The sequence below is a fragment of the Drosophila montana genome, unplaced genomic scaffold (genome assembly GCF_035044405.1).
Source record: "Drosophila montana isolate Dmon_TW-CO22-7 unplaced genomic scaffold, ASM3504440v1 contig_2668_1, whole genome shotgun sequence".
NCBI classification, from domain to species: Eukaryota; Metazoa; Arthropoda; class Insecta; order Diptera; family Drosophilidae; genus Drosophila; species Drosophila montana.
In genome coordinates, this window is record NW_026997535.1 from 566,163 (window position 1) to 585,518 (window position 19,356).

The window sequence follows — 19,356 nt, forward strand, 5'->3', positions numbered from 1 at the left end:
ATAACAGCTGTTTGATAGAATAATCTGTAAATAACTTATATTTGTAATATCTCTGAATTTTTCATAATGAATGCTCTTTGGTGCTGTTTTATTTGGGGATCGAACTCCCAAACCACTTTGTTAAAGGATTCTATAAGATTAAATACCTTTTAGGGTAAATGAGCGTTCAATATCTTGAATATATCATTAGATAAGATTTCTGATACTAGTTTCCTCAAAGACTCCATTATTTCAAGAACATTTTAAAGTCTTGTAAGATCAGCTCAATAGTATAGAAAGCCTTTCAAATGCAGCTTTGGAAACTATTATCTGAATATGCTCTAAATTTAGCTCCAATTTATATGCAAACCCCATTATCTGGGAATATTTTACTCTTATGAGAGTAGCTCACTTTCCCAAACTCACTCTTCCATTTATTTATTTTGTAAAATTTTAAGGCATATTAGAATCAAATATCTTTTAAATCCGATTTTTTGAACTAGTATCTGGTCGTGGTTATATTTTAGCCTCTATTTTTATACAAACACCATTTGCTGAGATTTGAGGGTTGCCCACTTTTCTAAGCCCACTTTTCATTTTAGCTTTCATTTTGGTGCATTTGGTGTTGGTAGAAGAATGTTCTGGGTATCCCCTAGTCGGGCACTCCCGAGAGTACCTTTTACTTGTTTTATTTTGAAAACTGGCATCTTCCAGAAAAGTCTACTTCTGTCTTATATTTTTCTTGTACACATGTTGAAAGATATAAATCTCAGTTTTTACCTGAGCTGCAAAGTTTTCTTCGAGCAACCCTCGTTGAGGTTTTGCTAGATAATTAACCGGCGGCAGCCTGGACCTGCGCCTGGGCCTGGGAGCAAGTGCCCATGAGTAAATTGTCGAGTCATCAGCGACGGCAGGAGATAAGATAAGGTCGTAATGGTGGTCCTGCAGCGGCATCTACTCCTGCTCCTGGGCCGGGCTCAAAGACAAATGTATATTTGCTGGCGATTGCGAGTGCGAGTCTGCGTCCGAGTCGAAATTATCGCCAGGCAGCGGCAACTGATAAGCATGCCAGACAAATTACACACGGCCAGGTCTGGAGCTGGTTAACAAGGAGAGAAATGATAAACGACTCGCTGAATGAGGCGGAAATAGAGGGGCGTGGCCGTGTGCAGTGAATCGAGCCGGTGCGCTGATTGCGCATCTTTCACCTGTGACAATATTGCGGCCAAGCGGTAAAAATATGTAAATTATGTGCGGCCCGATGGCCGCCCCGAGGCGCAGGCGTGCCCCAATCTGCCCAGGGAGCGAGCACAAAAGGATGCCCGGGCCGCTCGGCCGTGCCAATTTCCATTTGGGTGAAATTGCGCGCGGCTGCCCAAATAAATTACGCACATGATTAATAAAATGCGCCGACGAGGAGCGGGGCAGCGGGCGGCGGGGCAGGGGCAGCGAGGCAGACTTCAATTTGGGCCAAAATATTTTTATCGCCGCGGCGCGCATGTGCAGCATCTGCAACATGGAGGCAGCAACAGCGACCGCAGCAGCAGCCGTAGCAACGGCTACCGCGCATTCTCATAAATTAAACGCCAAGTTATTTGAATTCCTGTACGGGCTGGTCACCCTTTGGTGGCTGCCACTTGGGCCCGTTTCTGTTGTTGCTTTTGTCAAATGAATTTTGCAGCTGCCGCCTGTTGCTGCCGCACATAACATACAAAATTGCTGGGAGCCGCTTGGGGGCAGGAAGACACTGATTTGGATACTGTAATTCGTATTTGTCCATTTCGCGTCTTTGGCAATTTTTCCACGCTGCTCAATTATCGTGTTTCATGTTTGCATTCCTCTTGGGCTTCTGTCGCGCCTCAATGTGTTGCCTTTGTTCTGGCTGCCTGGCTGCCTGGCTGCTGGCTGCCTGGTCGCTGGTGTTGGTGGCAGCCACATTTCCTGTCCAGAACACTTTTCGATTTCACCATGGACAGCAGCAACAGTCGCAGCAGCAGCAGCAGCAGCAGCTACTCACAGTAGCCGATGGGCCACTGAATGCGCTGCGGCTGCGCTTTGTTAAGCGTTTAGAGAAGTTGCAGATTGCTTGGGCCAAAGGTGACTGCAGCTACAACGACTCCCGAATGCTCTACTTATATATGTATATATATTCCATGTAAGATGATTAGTTTTAGATAGTTACAAGCAAAGATGATTTACTGGCTTGTCAGAAGGTTTCTTTCCATTATTAATATTATAATAGTATTATTCACTTTCCTCCCATTTGCCAATAAGTTTTTAATTCCTTATATATATATATTTCTTTGCTTCTATCTATTGCCACTCTTCTCTGTCAACAGCACTGCGCTTACTCTCACAACTCAATAATAAACATGCATCTTTAAGCTTAGCATGAACTAATGAGAATCGCATAGAAGGCGATGTTTGAGAGAGTGAGCGAGATCAGCGCGCACTCTACCCAATTAGCTCTTTATGTAATTGAGCTTTTGAAGATTTTAAATATATATTTTAATGTATCATATAAATTTATGTTACTTGCGAACTCAGTGCACAGTTCACTTAAACGATCGAGGTATTAAAAGATACGAGTTCGAGCCCTTGACTCATCTTATACTCTTTTATATGCTGAAAGCTAAAATAGCTGTGCTCTCTTACTCTCTCTCTCTGTCTCACTCTTCTTCCGCTCTCTCTCCTTCTCTCTTTGGGATTGTGTAAGTAGTTGCATATCCTAGTCACAATCGTCCATGCGGCTCATTTATATACACTTACAGCCAATTTAGAATCAGCTTTGGGCGCACTTCGCTCAGCTGCAATCAGAGAGCTGCCAATGGCCAAAAGCCAATTCGGGCTAATAGACGTGCCACAAGAGGCACTCAAGGTGCAACACGAGCAATAACCGAATCACTGGCCTGCGGGGCAGGGTATAGCCACAGTCGGGCAAGTCAGAGTCGCAGCCACCGAGTGGTGCCGTGCAACATTTTGTTGCAATTGTAAATTACCGTCTTTGCAACATTTTTGCGCATTTAGTCGCGCTTCGAGTGTTGCCGACACAGCTGCCACAAGCAGCAGCAGCAGCCGCCGCTTCGTGTTCCCAATTACAATTCACTTTGCGTTCAGATGCTGCTGCAAGGACTCAAGCGCCTTTGCCTGCCACACTGCGTGGCATTTAATTTGCAGCTTCACGTTGTTGCCTTTTTTTTGGGTTCAGTGGGTTGTCAGTTGTTTGGGGCTCGATTGGCGGTACTTAAGTGTAATTACGCGATGCCACGACGCAGGCGCTGCGCCTGCCCCTTCGACGGGGCAGCTTCGACCTCCTTAGCGACATGAACTCTGCTTGCCACAACTGGAAGGCTGAGCTCAGTTGTGGTAGCATGTAACCTGATTTGGGCTGAAATCAGGCGCAGACCGTTTGCTTTCTTGCGAAGGACATAAAATGTTGAGAATTGGCAAATGGACGCATTTTTATGCCCCTGTTGAGGGTATATTCATTTTGTCATGCTACTTGCAACGCATATAAACATATATGTATATGTATATGTATATGTATAAAACTTCTTGATCAATATTTGATTGTCTGTTGCTTAGCTACAGAGCTGTCTATATCGGAAACGGTCAGATCGAAGCGCTATATCATATACCATAGTTACCATGGGAATGATCGGTTGAAATTATTGTTCTCTTCTCCTTTATGTTTTATCTTGACAAAACTTGACAATAAAGAGTCTAAGCTCCTTACACACTATTTTATCCACATCGGACTATTATATCATATATCTATTTCTACAGGAAGAATCGGTCTAGAAATAAGTTTGTGAACGAAGAGATTTCCTGTTGTTCAAGAATCCCCTAAATTCAACATTCTCCATTATAAAATCGAACTATTATATCATGAGGTCGTAAATATAGATATGCAAGGGCATTTGATCTTCGGTATTCTATTCTATTCGATTCTATTCTATTTCGTTTAAAGGGTATCCTAGTGTAGTGTTGAAATTTAGCATGGCAAACAGCTAACGAGCGCTTAATTTGATGTGTGCTAAAACGCTGATGAGGATTAGGCACGAGAGGCAAGGCCAAGCGGCAGCGACTGCACTCAATTTGGGCTAGAAGAAGTGCAGAAGCTGCCGCCAATTCAGCTGCAACGGCAAAAGCAGCAGCAGCAGCAACGGCTACCGTCTGGCCGCGATGTCAGATGCTTGAGCCGTAATTAGGCTACTTGCAGATGTGCCACAAGCTGGCGCAGCTGTTGTGCCGCAGAAATTGTTAACACATTGCTGTCACTGCGACTGCAACTGCAACTGTAACTGCAACAGAGGCAGCGGCAGCAACTGTTGCTGGCGTCTTATCGTTGCTGACGTGCCGTTTAATTGAAATTCGCTGCAAACAAAAAGTAGGCGGCTTCTCTCGATTGGCTGTGGGAAATGTAGCTCCATAGCCTGGGATTGCTGCAGCTGCCAATTGGCGAACCACCCGCAGCAGACCAACTAGTTGCAGTTGTTCGATAATTGCAGTTGCCGCTGTTGTCGTAGTCGTCGTTGTTGTTGTTGTTGTTGTTGTTGTTGTTGTTGGCGTAAAAATGCTAATTAAAGTTGCTTGTTGCCAGTTGTTGTTGTTGCCGTTGTTGTTGTAAGCTGTGAGTTGTTGCTGCTGCTGCCGCCGTTGCAAAGGGTCGCACCAGAAAGATTAACGAGCCAAAGAAATCGTAAAGAAATGAACAGCCACAAAAAATGCAAATCGTTCGCTGATGAATTAACAAAAGCGAAAATCGTGACTTATGTTTTTTGGCAGCTGCCTGTCGCGGGCGGCGCAAACGAACCAAAAGCCAACTGTCCAGCTGCAATACCCAGCAATATTACGCCAAATGGGGCATACCCAAATGTAGAATCATGAAAATATCATTTGTAAACAAAAGCAAAAGCTCTTTGCGCACAATAGTCACATGTAAATTAAGCTCTTCCTTTGCGCTCTTGACAGCTGCTCTCAGACGCCTTCCAGGCTCTCTCACTCTCACTCTCCCTCTCTCTCTCTCTCTCTCTCTCTATCTCAGTCTAGTTTTAGATTTTAGTAATCAATGACGCAGCCTTTTCTGTTGTTATTGCCGCACACCTGCAAGCAGCGACGGCGACGGCGACGGCGACGACGACTGCGACTGCGCAGCTGGCCCCGGGCTGAAACAGAGGCCGAAGCTTCCGCCAGATAAAGCTTATTGAGGCGCTCATTAACGGCGCAGCAGCAGAAATTTCAAATTTTGATTGCCTGCTTGTGATTATGATTGGCTGTTACTTGAAGAGGGGTAAGGGAGGGAGAGGGCGACGGTTTGTTGTTGCCAGCTGCAACAACTAGTGTTGCTTTTGCTCCCGCACGTTTTTCACGTTGAACTTCACTGAACTTGCAACTTGGAAGTTTCGACGATGTTGTTGTTTTTGTTGTTGCGCTGCTCCGAAACCTTTTCAGTTTTCTAGTCGTGATTTGAGTGTCGTGCGACTTTTTTAAGCACTCGTACTTACGCCTGAACTTTGTGCAGTCATTTAATTTTGCTTTCAGCTGTTAACTGTACGCTGTAAGCTGGAACTTGAGTCGGCGCTGTTGTTGTTGCTGTAGCTGGAACTGCGGCTGGAAGACGCCAGCGCCATTGGCAACATTTTTAACGTGCTTGCTTTTGTTGTTGTTGTTGTTACTGTTGCTGTTGCTTTGTGAAATTTTCAGCTCTTTTCGAGTGGAATTTTAATGCTTTCGCACACCTGCACACACAACGGTAAAGTACCCTCGTTTTTGGGCTGCCAACTACAAAAGTTTCAAGCTTTCGAGCTGTTTGCTTTTCGGCTGGCGAAATGCTTGTGACCCGCTTTGACACACACACACACACACACAGACACACATGGTGTATACGTGAGTGCGCCAACTAATTGCAGTTGATTTTATGTAATGCTCTCTGCCTCTTGCTCTGTCACTTAATCAGAGACAATCGACAATTTGCCGATCAGCAGCTAAGAGAGCAACGAACCAGCGTAAAGGAAGCAAAACAAATAAAGGAGAGTTACAGCTGGAGACGCCCTTTGTGTCTGCAGCTTATTAACTGTCCGCAGAGACAGAATCCAATTGGGATGAAGATAATCTAATAGGAAAATGAGAGAGCCTGGCAAATAAGCATTTTAAATGCACTTTTGATGACTTTTTGACTTTTTTAATATTTCTACATCCAAAATAATCCTTTACCTTATTTAATGCCATATCAGCATAGTTTCCGGCACAAACCTTAACTCCTTATGCTCATAAAATAAGCATTACGTGTCCTATCTTTTGTGTTTTAGGTCTTATATCTACAGGGTATATGTACACATGTTTGTTTGTATTCACCGGGGGCAGTAAAATGCACTTTGCCTAATTAAAACGCACAGCAAATGCATTAAGCGAGTTCCGTTCCAAAAGAGACCTCGAAGAGGTCGAAATGCGATTTTCAATGTGGGACTATGGGACTGTGGGACAATCACAACATGGCCACAACAACAAAGGCAGCCACTAATAAAAACTACCTGCGCCACAATGAAAAAAGATGAGCAATGAAATCCTTTCGAATAGCAGCCACAACAACAATATTGTTAATGGCCGATGACTCAACTCCAAAAAAATAAAAGAAAAACAGGCAAGAGATGAAGAAATGAAATAAAGAAACACACACAGGCACACACGCACACACAGTGAAAGACACCTGAGCTGAGCCGTCGCACACCTGAGAAACAAGAAATGCATGCAGGTGTCAATCGCCAGGCAGCCAAAGAATGGTCAGCAGCAGCAGCAGCACTGGAAGAGGAAGCGGCCCAGGCAGCAGGCAGCATACCAAAACGAAGAGACCCAAAACCGAATGCCCAAAGTCAATGCCAAGTAAAAAGCGGGCGCATTACAAATTCACACCAAGTGGCACCCACCCGGACTCGCTGCCCAGCCTAGCAGCAAGAAATGGTTAATCATTTAGGTATAAATCTCGGCTGCCTCCTCTGCTGCTGCTGCTGCGACTGCGGCTGCTGCGGCTGCTTCGTCTGACAAATGTTGCCGCTGCCAAATGCCCCGTGGGGGCAGCCAAACACATTAACGAGCAGCGGCCAACGCGATCGCATTCAAATGAGCATGAGCTAGGCATGGACAGCGGGCAGCGGGCAGCGGGCAGGTGAGAGGGGGCGAGAGGGGCTTGCACTTGGAGCTCAGCGCGCTGAATTCCTAGAATTGTGCGCGTCAATTGATTTACTCAGCTGCGTGGCGCAAGGCGAAGACGCAGGCGACGTGTCGGGTTGATAACTTTGAGATTTGTTATATTTGCTTCATCATCGCACAAACGAGGCACATAGCCAGAGACAGAGCCAAAGCCAGAGCTGGAGCTGGAGCTGGAGCTGGAACCGTGGCCTAGACGATGATGATCATCAACTTGATCATCGTAAGCCGCACACATGTGCGCACATTAAAAAGCAAGTTTCTCAGGTGTTTAAAAGCGTTTAAAAAGAAAACCGACGCAGATGGAGATTCAAGATGAAGAGTGGCCCGGGTAGGAACGGGGGCAGGCTGCGGGGTGTGCTGCGCCTAAAGAGCCAACAACGTCTGTCGTCTGGGGCCCGACAACAACAACAACAACAATAAACGCAGTCGCTGCCAAGAGCCAAGTTAAAAATACACGTACTTTTGCCTCTTGCCAAGAGCCAGTTAAAGCCATGATCATGATCTCGACCAAGCCATGAAAACTACAGACACAGCGAGGGAGCGAGGGAGGGAGGGACGAATGGAGGTAGTAAGCGAGGGACGGACAGATGGCGACGCCAACAACGACAACGACGACGATGGCGACGGCAACGCGCACATGAAGGTTGCCCAAGCCAAGCTGGAGATTTACTTAACGAAATCAAGAGGAAGCGCGTAGGATCGACTGTTAACCTAGCTGTCATACAGCATTGATTGCTGGCAGGCATTGGGCCACATGGAGAGGGGTAGGAGGGAAGGTGGAGAGAGCAGTCGCGAAGCAGTTGGCTTGATTGCTGGCAAAGCGCGTCGATCAAGCGGGTATGGTGGGTGAGGGGCGAGAGGGGGTGCAGGCGAGGGCGTTGCGCATACAACAAATAGACAGAAACGAACCGAACCGAAGCGAAGCGAACGAAGCCGAACAGAACAGTCGGACGGACATGTTCGGCCATGTCCGAGTGACTCAGCGTATTCTGTTTGCTGTTGTTGTTGTTTTTTCTTCTTTTCCAGCTAACGAGCGTTTGGAGCTTTGTGTGTGTGAGTGTGTATGTTTTTTTTTTTGTGGGTTCCCAAATGTTAAGTGCCTGTTTTGATTGGTTTGAGCGATCGCTCTTTAGTCCCGCAGTTCGCGATATTATGGGCAATGATTGAGGGGGCAGGCAACAGTTGAGAAGCTGATCATTATAATGAGGGGGGAGGGGGGCGCAGGAGGAACATAAAAAAGAAACTTAACTGAGGTGTTGGCCAATATGGGAATCGGACATGCAAACGTTGAATTTAAGTCTGATCAATCACATTCAATAAAGAAGCTGCGAATTCGATATTCGATAAAAATTATCTTGATTAAATTTATAGACAGCAGTTTATTGACCCGCAAGGTTGAATTGCAGCAAAAAAAAGGGCTATTTTTACCTTCCTCTGATTTGCAGGTGGTCAAATTTCAAAATTCATCTTTAAATTTTTCAAACTCCCTCGAATTCGTCGAAAATTATCCCATTTTAATGATTGTTGGCATTTGGGCCAGGGATTTGACCCTAGATTACTTTTCCATTGATTTCCATATACATATTTCACTTTTCACATAACGTATTACGCCTAAAATATTAATATCCTTCTTTCAGGCATACAAATTAATCGGATAATAAACACAGAAGTTATTCAAGAATGCATTTTTTATAAAGTGGAAGTGAGAGTATTGAGGTAAGCTTGAATTCATTAATATAGATATAAAGGTAACTCGACTACAAAGATATTGCATAGGTAGATCCTTTTAAAAAAATACACTACTTGCTACAACTATATGGCATTTATGCTAAACAATTTGGGAATTACAAACGAGTTTTTAAATTATAGTAAATAACTACTTGATCTGCTTTATATGTTTATATTGAATTCTGTATTGTTAGAAAACTGTTTTCCCTATTTGATTGCTCTCCGATATCGTCTTATGTACATTTGCGCTATAACCATTTGGGAATTACAAATACATAAGAATTTGACGTTTAATAAATATCTGCTGATCTGCTTGATCTAGTCAGAAGTATGGTTTAGTCAGACACTTTGAAAAAAGACTCAATGACAATTCGGGAATTCCAAATGAGTATTCGAACTTAATTGAACTATAAACCTGCTTGTGGCTTATATTGAATTCTGAATGGGTAGAAAACAGTTTCCCCTATTCGATTGCTCTGTAATGGTTTAATGTATTAGTGCCATAACCATTTGGGAATTACAAATGAGTATTTGAAACTATGTATATATCTGCTTATGGTTTTTATTGAATTCCCCGTTCGATTGCTCCGTTGCACTCACGTCTTCAGTTTTGGTTATTGCACTTCAGTCGAATGTAATTCCTGTCTAGCGTATCCAATTCTAATGTCTAATCTGTGAGGATGCAAAACATGTGTTTGAGCCCAAGAAGAATGCACCTGTTGCGGCTATTGTGCGCATTGTTTAGGCCAAATGCAAATATGAAAAGGTGTTGGGCGAGGCGTCAGCGGTGGGTTTTTTTTCTTTCGGGAACCCTTTCGATGAATCGAGCAAATGCTGGAAATTCCGCAATATGCAAACGTCTTTCAGGAACCCGATGAGCATCCAGAACAACAACAACAACAACAACAACAAGAACAAAGGCAACAACAATGGCAACACACACGCATTAACAATGAGCTGCGAGTTTTAACACCTGTGTGCCAGAATGCACTTGCAGCCGGGAGACGCGAAGGTGAAAATCTATACAAATATTTGACGTGACGAGAATAGAATTGAGAATTTGCATTTGTCGGCAAAAGAACAAAACAACAAGCAACAGGTAAGACTTGTTGTTGGTTGTTGCTTGTTGTTTTTGTTGCTGCTGCTGCAGCGGAGCAAATCATTAACACATTTATGCCTGGCAGATGACCAAACTCTGGCGGGGATTAGCAAAATGGTGCGAAAATCCGTCAAATCCAACAAAAAATTGTTCAACGTGGCGGCAACAGTTGAAAGTCCGACCTGGCCATGGGCATGGAAAATGGCCATTGCCATTGGAATGTGCACACATGTTGCTGCAACAACAGCCGCAGCAGCCGCAGCGGCAGCAGCAGCTCGTGCTGGAATTTGCTGCCAAGTGGGCACGTTCGAGTGACAAATGTCAATTTGCATTCGATTCTTGGGGCCCATTGTGCAATTTGGCCGCTGCTGTTAATTGCAATTGCCACCCGCCAGCCCCACAGATTGAGCCCAGTTAACGTGTTGACTGCTCCAATCACTGCAGCCACTCATTTCACATACAGCAGCAGCAACAACGAGCAGATACCCTGTACATGTGCATGCAACAACAAAAACACACACACACGTGCACTTCAAGCACTGCGGCTGTGCTTGTTCTTCCCTCAATCTTGCTTTATGGGAAATACAGTCTAGAGTAACTTGACTGTTAATGGTCCAATTATTATGAAACTTACAGGTCTTAAATATGGTATATAAAAAAGAAGTGTACATGGCAGAGCCCAAGGCTATATCTCTGAGATTGAGCTTTCTTATCATTTGGGGTGGAAGGTATAACAATATTGGGATAATTTTGATCAGTGTATACACTACGAGAGCCCATATACTACATCTATTTTTTCTAGCTCTTATAAGCTCCGAGATGTACATTAAGAACTGTATGTAATGTATCTGTATGTAAAAACGATGCTTATCGATTTCAAGGTTATATCACAACAACAATGAGCTTTTTGTTCTCATTAGGGGAAGGTATTAAAATATTGGAATACGAGAGACAACATAATACATTTGGGGCTTGTAGCTCTTATGAGCTCTGAGATGTACACTGAGAACGGTTTCTAAAATCGATAGATATCGATTTCAGGAAAATAAATTGAACTAGCATGGAAATAAACTTAATCTAATTGGAATCTACGTTCCAAATATCAGGTCTAAAGCTTGACTCATCTATTGCAGTTGGCTACTCCCAACTGTTACATGCATTTACAACGAACTGTAACTCCCATTCACTATGTGTACAGGGTATAAGAGCAACAGCAGCAGCAGCCACTTTCAAGCTCAAGAACACACCTTAAACTTTTTGGCCTGCTTTTGTATTGTTTACCTTTACAGTTTACTGGTTGTTGTGTGGATTTCAAAAAGCCAGACCAACTGGCAAAGCCACCAACTGGCGGTGGGCAACGGGCAACGGGCAACTTGCCAGCAACAAGTTCAGCTCCAGCGTGGTTGTTGTTGTTGTTGTTTTCGTCGTTGTTGTCGTTGTTGTCGTTGTTGTCGCCTCGGCTGCAGTTCAATGTCAATTTCGATTCGTCATCCACAGCTGCGTTGATTTCTCGGGCGACCTCTCCAATCTGGCCTGCAGTTGCCGTTGTTGTTGTTGTTGCTGTTGTTTGTTTTGTAGCCGCTTTTATGGCCATGTTAACTTTGGACTTGGCTTTAACACAGGACCACCGCCGTTGACCATTGAACGCTTGCCGCCACATACATAGCCTGGATGGGGTTCATTCTAGTGTAATTTATTGATATGCTCGCCAGTTGCATGTACATGTGTGTGTGTGTGTGTGTGTGTGTGTGGGCCGCCTAGAAGCCAGATTATGGTGTAGCCAGAGCTCCACTGTGTGCAGCTGTTGCACGCCCACACAACTATAAATACTCGCATATCTTCTACCCTTTCCATTCGAATGATGCAGCAGTGAGATCAGAGCTGGAAATACATTGATCAGGCCTAGAACAAAGTTTAATTCCTCCAGCTGCGCGACTGTCTGGGCAAATATGACATTTGTGTGCTACAGTAAAACTCAGCTAACACGGCTAGTCTAGACATGCAGCTTAGATTGGGGACTAGACGAAGTTCAACTTGATCACAGTTGGGTTTAAGTCTCAGCTATATATAGAATCTATAATAGATTCGTTGTTACCATAAAGAGTATAGCTATGATCTATTTATAGGTTCGGGCATCTTAAATTTTCACTCAAACTTGGTTTTGAATCTCATCTATTCATAAAATCTATAATAGATCCTCCGTTGCCATGACGAGTACAGCTAAGATCTATTTATAGGCTAGGGTTTCTTAAATTTTCACTTATATATTCATAACCCTAAAAGAAACTCAATTCCAGTTGACTTCTGTTATTCGGATTTCTCAATTAATTTCACATGTTCACAAAATCTTTCGTAGATTAATGTAAAAACAATGAAACACACATAAACCCCGTGTTTTTTCGACGATCAAATCAACAATTTTCCTTAGGCACCCTTCACTTAAGGGTTCAAATGTTCAAATAAAAACTATTCTTCACACAACAAAAGCCAACAATGTCAACTATCTTGGAATCTACGTGTTTAAGGGTTGATGAGTCAGTTGGGCCGAAGAGACAAGTGAAGCATTTAAAGTCAAGGGTTATACTGCATAATTTAGGGCCTGTTTAAATGATTTGAACTTAAAATTCACACATTTTTTCAGGCCTCAAAATTATTGTAGTTAATTTATCAGGATTATAAATTCGTTAACATTGAATATGCTTAAATACGAAATGTTTATAAAATATTTTATAAGCTTAACACTATGTAATGAATGTAAAAGGAAACATGCATATTAATTTGACTGATCTACATAGATATAGAAATATATATACATATATATATATATATTGTACAAACATATATTTTGGAAAACTCGTGACAAACAAATATATTCTCAGCACTTCAGACGCTCTCCGCCCACTGTGCAGCGAGCCGGCGCACTGATTCGTTAATAACTCGCTCAATTCTCAATTCTCTCAGTTGGCTGAAAAGCTCACGCTCACGCTCACGCTAACGCTCACGTTGGCGTTCACGTTGGCGCTCAGCCGGAGCGCAGACTCAATTCCAATTTGTGGTGCTGGTTGTGACTTGTTGGGCCTGGTCCAAGGCCATCTGCTGCTGGTTCAACAACATTTGCGACGGTTGCGGCTGCTCCTCTTGCGGCTGCCGTTGTTGTTGTTGTGTTAGTAGCTGTTGTTGTTGTTGTGCTAGTTGTTGTTGTTGTGGCTGCTGCGATTGCTGCATCGTCTGCAGCAGCAGCTCGCCCATCTTGGCGCGAAAGGTTACATTCTGGAGCGGCGACATTTGCTTCATCAGCGGCAAGAAACTGATGAGAAAATTGTAGTCCGAGTCGCCCACGTGCAGGATGTTCTTGCAGCGCGCCAAGTCCTGGCTGGTGGACTGTATTAGCTGCTGCTCCTCACGCTCCAGACCCTCCAGGAAGTTGACCTGCTCGTCCACACGCTTGGCGCAATGACAGCTGCTAGCGGCGGCGGCCTCCACAGCCGATGGCCGGCCAATGGGCGTGGGCGTGACGGTCGGCGCCGCCGCCTGCTCCTCGGCGGCAGCGCTGGCCAGCGATATGCTGTGCGAGAGTCGACGCAGCGCCTGCGGCGTGGCCATGCTCTGGAATTGCTGCATAAGATCATCGTTGTCCGCCTCCATTTCGTCCGTCGGCTGGGTCTCCGTCTTGAATGACATCGCCTCGCCCAGCGCCAGATCGCAATCGTCATCTTCGTTGTTGCTGCTGTCCGAGCGCAGCCGGCGCCCGTCTAGAAAGCTCATCGCCTCCGCATAGGACCACTGATGCGAGGGCGACGGTTGTTGTTGTCGCTTCAGCTGCTGTTGGGTGCGATGCTGCTGCCGGCGATAGCTGCAGCGCAGGTTCTTCCACTTACTGCGACACAGTTCCACTGTGCAAAAGAGAGAGAGAGCGAGCGAGCGAGCGAGCGAGCGAGAAGGAGAGCGAGAGCGAGGGAGAGAGAGGAAAGTGCGGCACTTGCGGTTAGCTTCGCTTTTGCTTGACTTAACTTGGCGGCTGACTCACCTTTGGCGCCCAGCGCATCTGCCACGCTGTGCCACTGGCGCAGCGTCTCCACGCGATTCGCGTGCTCCGGATGGCTGGCGTCCCACAAGGCGGGACGCTGCTTAACCTCGTTGATCAGCCTGTGCATGTCCATTTGCCTGCGTCTTTATCAACAAACTAAAAATGACAACAACAGCAACAATGTGACTAGCCCAACGGGAGCGACAGAACCAATATGCCTGCGTCGCGCAATGCCTACGTACTCTCGCGCCCTCGCTCTCACTCTCTGGGTGCGCTCTCTCAAGATGGCAGAGCGCGTGACAGCGGCAACGTTTATTGTTTTCGCGTTTATGTTTTGCTTAATGCTCTACACAATTGCTCGATTGAGTTATTTAAGACGCTTGTAACAGAAGTTGTGGAAAAATATAGAAAAGAGAAAATAAATAATGAAATGCAAATAAATTGCATTTGGTAGGGTTTAACGGGGTAATCAACATTTTGCACACCGGCTTAACTTGCATTAGGGTATTCAATATTCGCTGTTGTCAGCTTTATGTTGATTTTGTTCCTCTTTCAACAATGCTTTAGCCTCGTTTCCATTTCATTATAAAATTGCTTACAGAGTGTTGTGCACTGGTCCCGTTATCTCTATTATTCGTTTCTTGTTTGTTTGCGTTCTTGTCTTATTGCTCTTTGCAGCGAGCGTTGTTATGTTATTGTTGTCTATTTTTTTTGCACTGTGCGCGTACTCTCTCTCTCTCTCTCTCGTTCGCTGACGTTTGGACGTTGGCGTCGCTGCTCTCTCTGTTTTCGCTGCTTCGGTTCCAGACATTGAACTTGGCGCACCGGCAACGTCATTGACGGCACAGTGGCGCAGATAGCATATAGATAGATATAGATATAGATAGATATATCTGGCGCTGGCTCATCAAGTAATCAACTATCGGCCAACGACTATCGGCTATCGGCTAGATTCCTAAACGATTGCAACATGTTGCCCCAAAAGGCAGCCTGGCAACACATGTTGCTGACAGTTGGCTGCTGTTGCGGCGACAACAAGTGGACTGTGGACTGGCTGAAAATATGCGGCAACAATTATCTTTGGCAGACACACAAACACACACATACACACACACACACACACACACACGTGCACACATATAGACTATATAGCATATCCATATCCATATCCATATGTCGCCAGTTTGAATTTGTGCACGACTTTCGCTTAGTCCGTTCCGTCTCCGAGCTGAGCTGTTTGTTGCAGCTGCTGTCAATCTGTTGGCCATTTTGGCTGCTCCGCTTTCAAAAATTTCCATGTGTCATTTCAAAAATGCAAATATGGACATGATCTGGCCGCTGAGCTGCTGCGGGTTTTGGGTTTTCAGCGTTCTCCGTTCGCCGTTCGCCGTTCTCTGTCTGCCGTTGTCTTGTGCCGCATGCCGCATGCCGCATGCCGCATGTGTGCCCATGGCTGCAGTTCGTCAGGCGCTTCAGCTCGCGACTGACAGCTAAGTGACGTCTAAATTTCGTACAACGAATTGATTATGGAGGCATTTATGCATGCGTACCATCGATCTTGTCTGTGGAACCTGTGCCTAGACAGACAGCCGGACAGCCTTGCCAACTCGATCGCCTCTCGATGTGATTGTTGTGACTGGCGCAATTGATTTGTAGCTGCCCCAACTGCAACCGACTCCAAATCTGATTCTCGTCAATGTTTGTATTCAAATTTCCACTCGGTTTCTTATTCACAATGTTTATTACCAGTCTGCGAAGCCAGCGCAATTTATGAGCGCTTTGTTTAGGCTCCACGTAATCGCAGTTGCTTTGCATATGTTTAAAAAATAAGAGACTAGCAACTGTTGCTAGTACAGCAGCAATATGGCTAAGATACCCTATTGGAAAATAAAGTGATTAAACTAACACAAATTGAAGTACAGCTGGAAGCCGTCAATATATTAAAATAAGAATCTTTAAGATTACAAGCGGTATATTCTCTCACACACGCTAGAAAATTTTTTAAGGAAAGAGAGAGAGTGGGAAAACATGGGAGTATAAGCAGAGGTAAAGTTTATTACATTGCCAACAGAACTTGTTAAAAAATAGAAAAAACACCATAATCGAGGCATTAAACCTTGAAGGTTTGCTATAATTCATGAGAATCGCATAGTAGGGCATTGCCTAAAATACGTATTCATTAATTTTCAGCGCTGCGGGAAATAAACTTGGTCAGCGCTTGCACTTAAACACAATTACATACATGTTCGCACATTAAAAAGAACAAAAAAGCATAATCAAACACCTGCCTGCCATACCTGAATCCATGAGAATCTCAGAGTAGGGCAATACATCGCAGCGGATAAAAGCTAGGTCAGCGCTTGGTTAAAGCGTAAATAAATATAAGCATATACACAGAACCATAAATAAATACATAGAACAGTTTTTGCCGTCATATTTCACGCCAAAACAGCCTCATTCCTTTATTTTCCACCCAGGTAGGTGGAAAGTGCAAAGCACATCTTAAATTAATTTTTACGTGAATCTACAGAAATCAATTGAAAAAGAACGTAATCTAAAATTGTTTATCCCACTCGCTTTCATTTGTAGGTTATGTTTCTGGGAAACTCTATATACTATTAAAAAGTTAGGCGGAATTAATCGTTTAAAACGGAATAGAAAATGTTTTATAGATCGCCTGCAAATTTTAAGCCGAATCGACAGGTGCTCAAACTCTTAAGTTTACCTTAAATAAAGCATTTGTTATTAGCATAACATAAAAAATAATGAATATAGAGGAGAACTGTTAATCTTATTGTAGTTATCGTTAATTCTAACGCTCCATAAGCGTCACTTGGCGATTGCCGTTGTCGGCATTTAAGTCGGCCATAAAATGTTGCTGTCGTCGTCGCAGTTGTTGTTGCTGCTGCCGTTGATTATTATAACAAATTTGCATAATTATGCCGCTTATCTTGGCCATATGTCTACTCAATGGCAGACAGACAAACAGACGGACAGGCGGACGGACGGATTTGACATTGTCAGCAGCTGTTGCTGTTGCTGTTGCTGCTGCTGCTGCTGCTGCTGCTGCTGCTGCTGAGGCCAGCTAACTTGGGTTGGCAACACGCGCCAGCAATCGAAAGAGACACCCACATGTTGCTGTTGTTTCTGCAATTGTTGCTGCTACCGAACATCACCGCTTCAAGCAGAGGCTATGCAAACGACAGTCTTGTTTAAGGCCATGTTGCTGTTGTTAATTGTTGCTGTTGCTGTCAGCAACATAAACAAGATTCGACTGTCTTTGCAGCAGGCACAACACCAACAACATAATAAATCGTTGGATAAGAAAAAACAGTTAGTCGCAGTTGACGCACTGCGAATCATAAAAACTGACAACAAATTGATTGCCAATCAACAACATGAACACGACAGCAGCAGCAGCAGCAGCAGCAGCAACTGCTGGTGCGCCGGCAACAATTGCAGGTGTCAATGAATGCGGCGCATAAGGAAAACCGTGACAGTGGAAAGCAGCCAACAGGCAACAGGCAACAAGGCAAAGCAAAAAAGTTAATTGGCAAATGCCAATTGCTGCTAATGTGGCCAGTTATTATGTCAAACGGTCAGGCAGCAACATTTTCCAATGACTTGTCATGCAACAGCAGCAGAAATATGTTGCTGCTGCATCGCCGTTCAACCGGACCAACAACAAGTGCTCCGGCTGGCCAACGCTCTGTTACAGTTTGCCGACCCACGACCACGCGACTCCAGCTGCAGCTCCAAATGAAAGATGTCCATGAGGCGCACACGAAGAAATTCCAATAGCAATTAAAAATATTTACAACGCAAATCCAACGGCGGACCAGAGTGCGCCGATCGACAGTTGGACAGCTGGACAACTGGACGGATCAACAGATCAACAGATCAGTCCAGCTGCCTCAGCTGCCCCACGGCTCAAAAAAATCGTTGATTTCACCGCCAAAAACAACAGCAACAACAACTGTTGCAACAACAACAGTTGCAACTACGCACAGTTGGTTGCTTTGGTGGCACGCTTTGAAAAAGTTCACTTATTACATTTTTTATAAACTATAAAAGTCCGATTTAAAAACTATCTTAAAATCGATCAATTTAAAGAAAATTTAACAAAAGCAAGTTTTCGTTTGGATAAAGTCTGCAAATTTTGAAGTCAATCATTTTGATTGACTGACTGATAACAATGGTATATATTATATATTATCTTATTATAATTTATGATCTTCCCAACGTCTTCAAACATTTTTGCATGGGGATGGAATGATTAAATTCTTAAAAACTTTTCAATCAGTTGGAAATGTCTGGTGTCTAAGATTTAAGGAAGAAGAAACAAAGCCAACAAAATCAAACAAAATCAATTTTTATAGAGATCAATTAGCTATTTAAGCAGAACAAATTTGTGTTACCTAAGAATTTAGAAGCTAGGTGTATTACCTGGATTTTATGGGCGCAACGTTGACTGTAGTGCATTAAGATCTTTCATATGTCTATGTATGTTATAAGGTCTTAGATACGAAAAAATGGTTTTAGATGATAATTTTTAAAATTTGGAATTATTGGGTTTTTTGGCGATTTTCTTAAACTAAGATCAAAAAGTTTTAAGGTTTTAGATATATTAGGATATATCTCTAGAGGGTATCTCTATTAGGGTATATTTCTAGAGGGTACGAAGTAAGTTTTTTTTATCTCTTGTAGATATTGTGTTCTACAGATATTATGGCTAAATCCAGAGGGTAAAAGATAGTAGCTGATAACTACTTATATAAATTTAAGGTTTTCATAATGATCTATTTGCCACTGTGTCATGTCCAGCGATTCAGTGAGCCACTATATATATATATATGTATGTGTATGTGTGTGCGTGTGCGTGTGTGTGGTGTGTGTGGTGTGTGTAGCCGCAGTAGATCAGCAGTAGAGCAGTTTCAGTTACAACTGCTGGCAGCTGCGTGGCCGTTAGAAATGCTAATGAAAGTCAAGCGGGCCGCCGCATAGTCCAGATCCCGTCTCGATCTTTGCCATTGGCAGCTGCTGCTGCTGTTGCTGTTGCAATTTGATTGCAAGGGGCATAGAAAGTTGCCAGCCAGCTACCGTTTGGGCACAGCTGCCTCGGGCCTGTTGCAATTGCAACTGCAACAGAGAGTCGGAGTCGGAGTCCGAGTGCGAGTGCGAGTGCGACATATGCGACGCAGCGAGGCGCTGCTGCTGATGATCAACGGCCGGCATTGAAATGTTTTCCGCTGTCGCAGTTTTTCCTTTTTGCGCGGAAATTCAGCACACGTGGCTCTTTCAAGTTTTTATGATT

The 19,356-nt window shown here is 44.1% G+C and overlaps 1 protein-coding gene and 1 long non-coding RNA gene across 3 annotated transcripts in view; one reads left to right on the forward strand and one right to left on the reverse strand.

Moving 5' to 3' along the window:
- Nucleotides 1-8,897, forward strand: part of LOC135429573 (uncharacterized) — a 62,458-nt gene extending 53,561 nt beyond the window's left edge. Inside the window, exon 3 of the long non-coding RNA XR_010436426.1 lies at nucleotides 8,826-8,897. This is a non-coding gene — a long non-coding RNA (uncharacterized LOC135429573). The remainder of the gene's footprint in view (nucleotides 1-8,825) is intronic.
- Nucleotides 8,898-12,579: 3,682 nt separating this feature from the next.
- On the reverse strand, nucleotides 12,580-14,243 carry hng3 (hinge3). Of its 2 annotated transcripts, none has more exons than XM_064683887.1 (2): nucleotides 14,043-14,243; nucleotides 12,580-13,908 (listed from the first exon to the last, which is right to left on the reverse strand). In XM_064683887.1, the coding sequence occupies exons 1-2, from the start codon at nucleotides 14,173-14,175 to the stop codon at nucleotides 13,055-13,057; spliced, it is 987 nt and encodes a 328-aa protein (XP_064539957.1). In that variant the 5' UTR covers nucleotides 14,176-14,243; the 3' UTR covers nucleotides 12,580-13,054. The 2 variants fall into 2 exon arrangements, with proteins under 2 accessions (XP_064539957.1, XP_064539958.1); XM_064683888.1 differs by having other exon boundaries at nucleotides 12,580-13,892; nucleotides 14,043-14,185.
- Nucleotides 14,244-19,356: the final 5,113 nt, after the last annotated feature.

Excerpts from the sequence above, each read along its gene's own strand:
- hng3 (XM_064683887.1), bottom strand. The coding sequence starts at position 14,175 with ATGGACATGCACAGGCTGATCAACGAGGTTAAGCAGCGTCCCGCCTTG. Across the intron at positions 13,909-14,042 it reads AGATGCGCTGGGCGCCAAAG|TGGAACTGTGTCGCAGTAAG; the intron begins GTGAGTCAGCCG and ends TCTTTTGCACAG.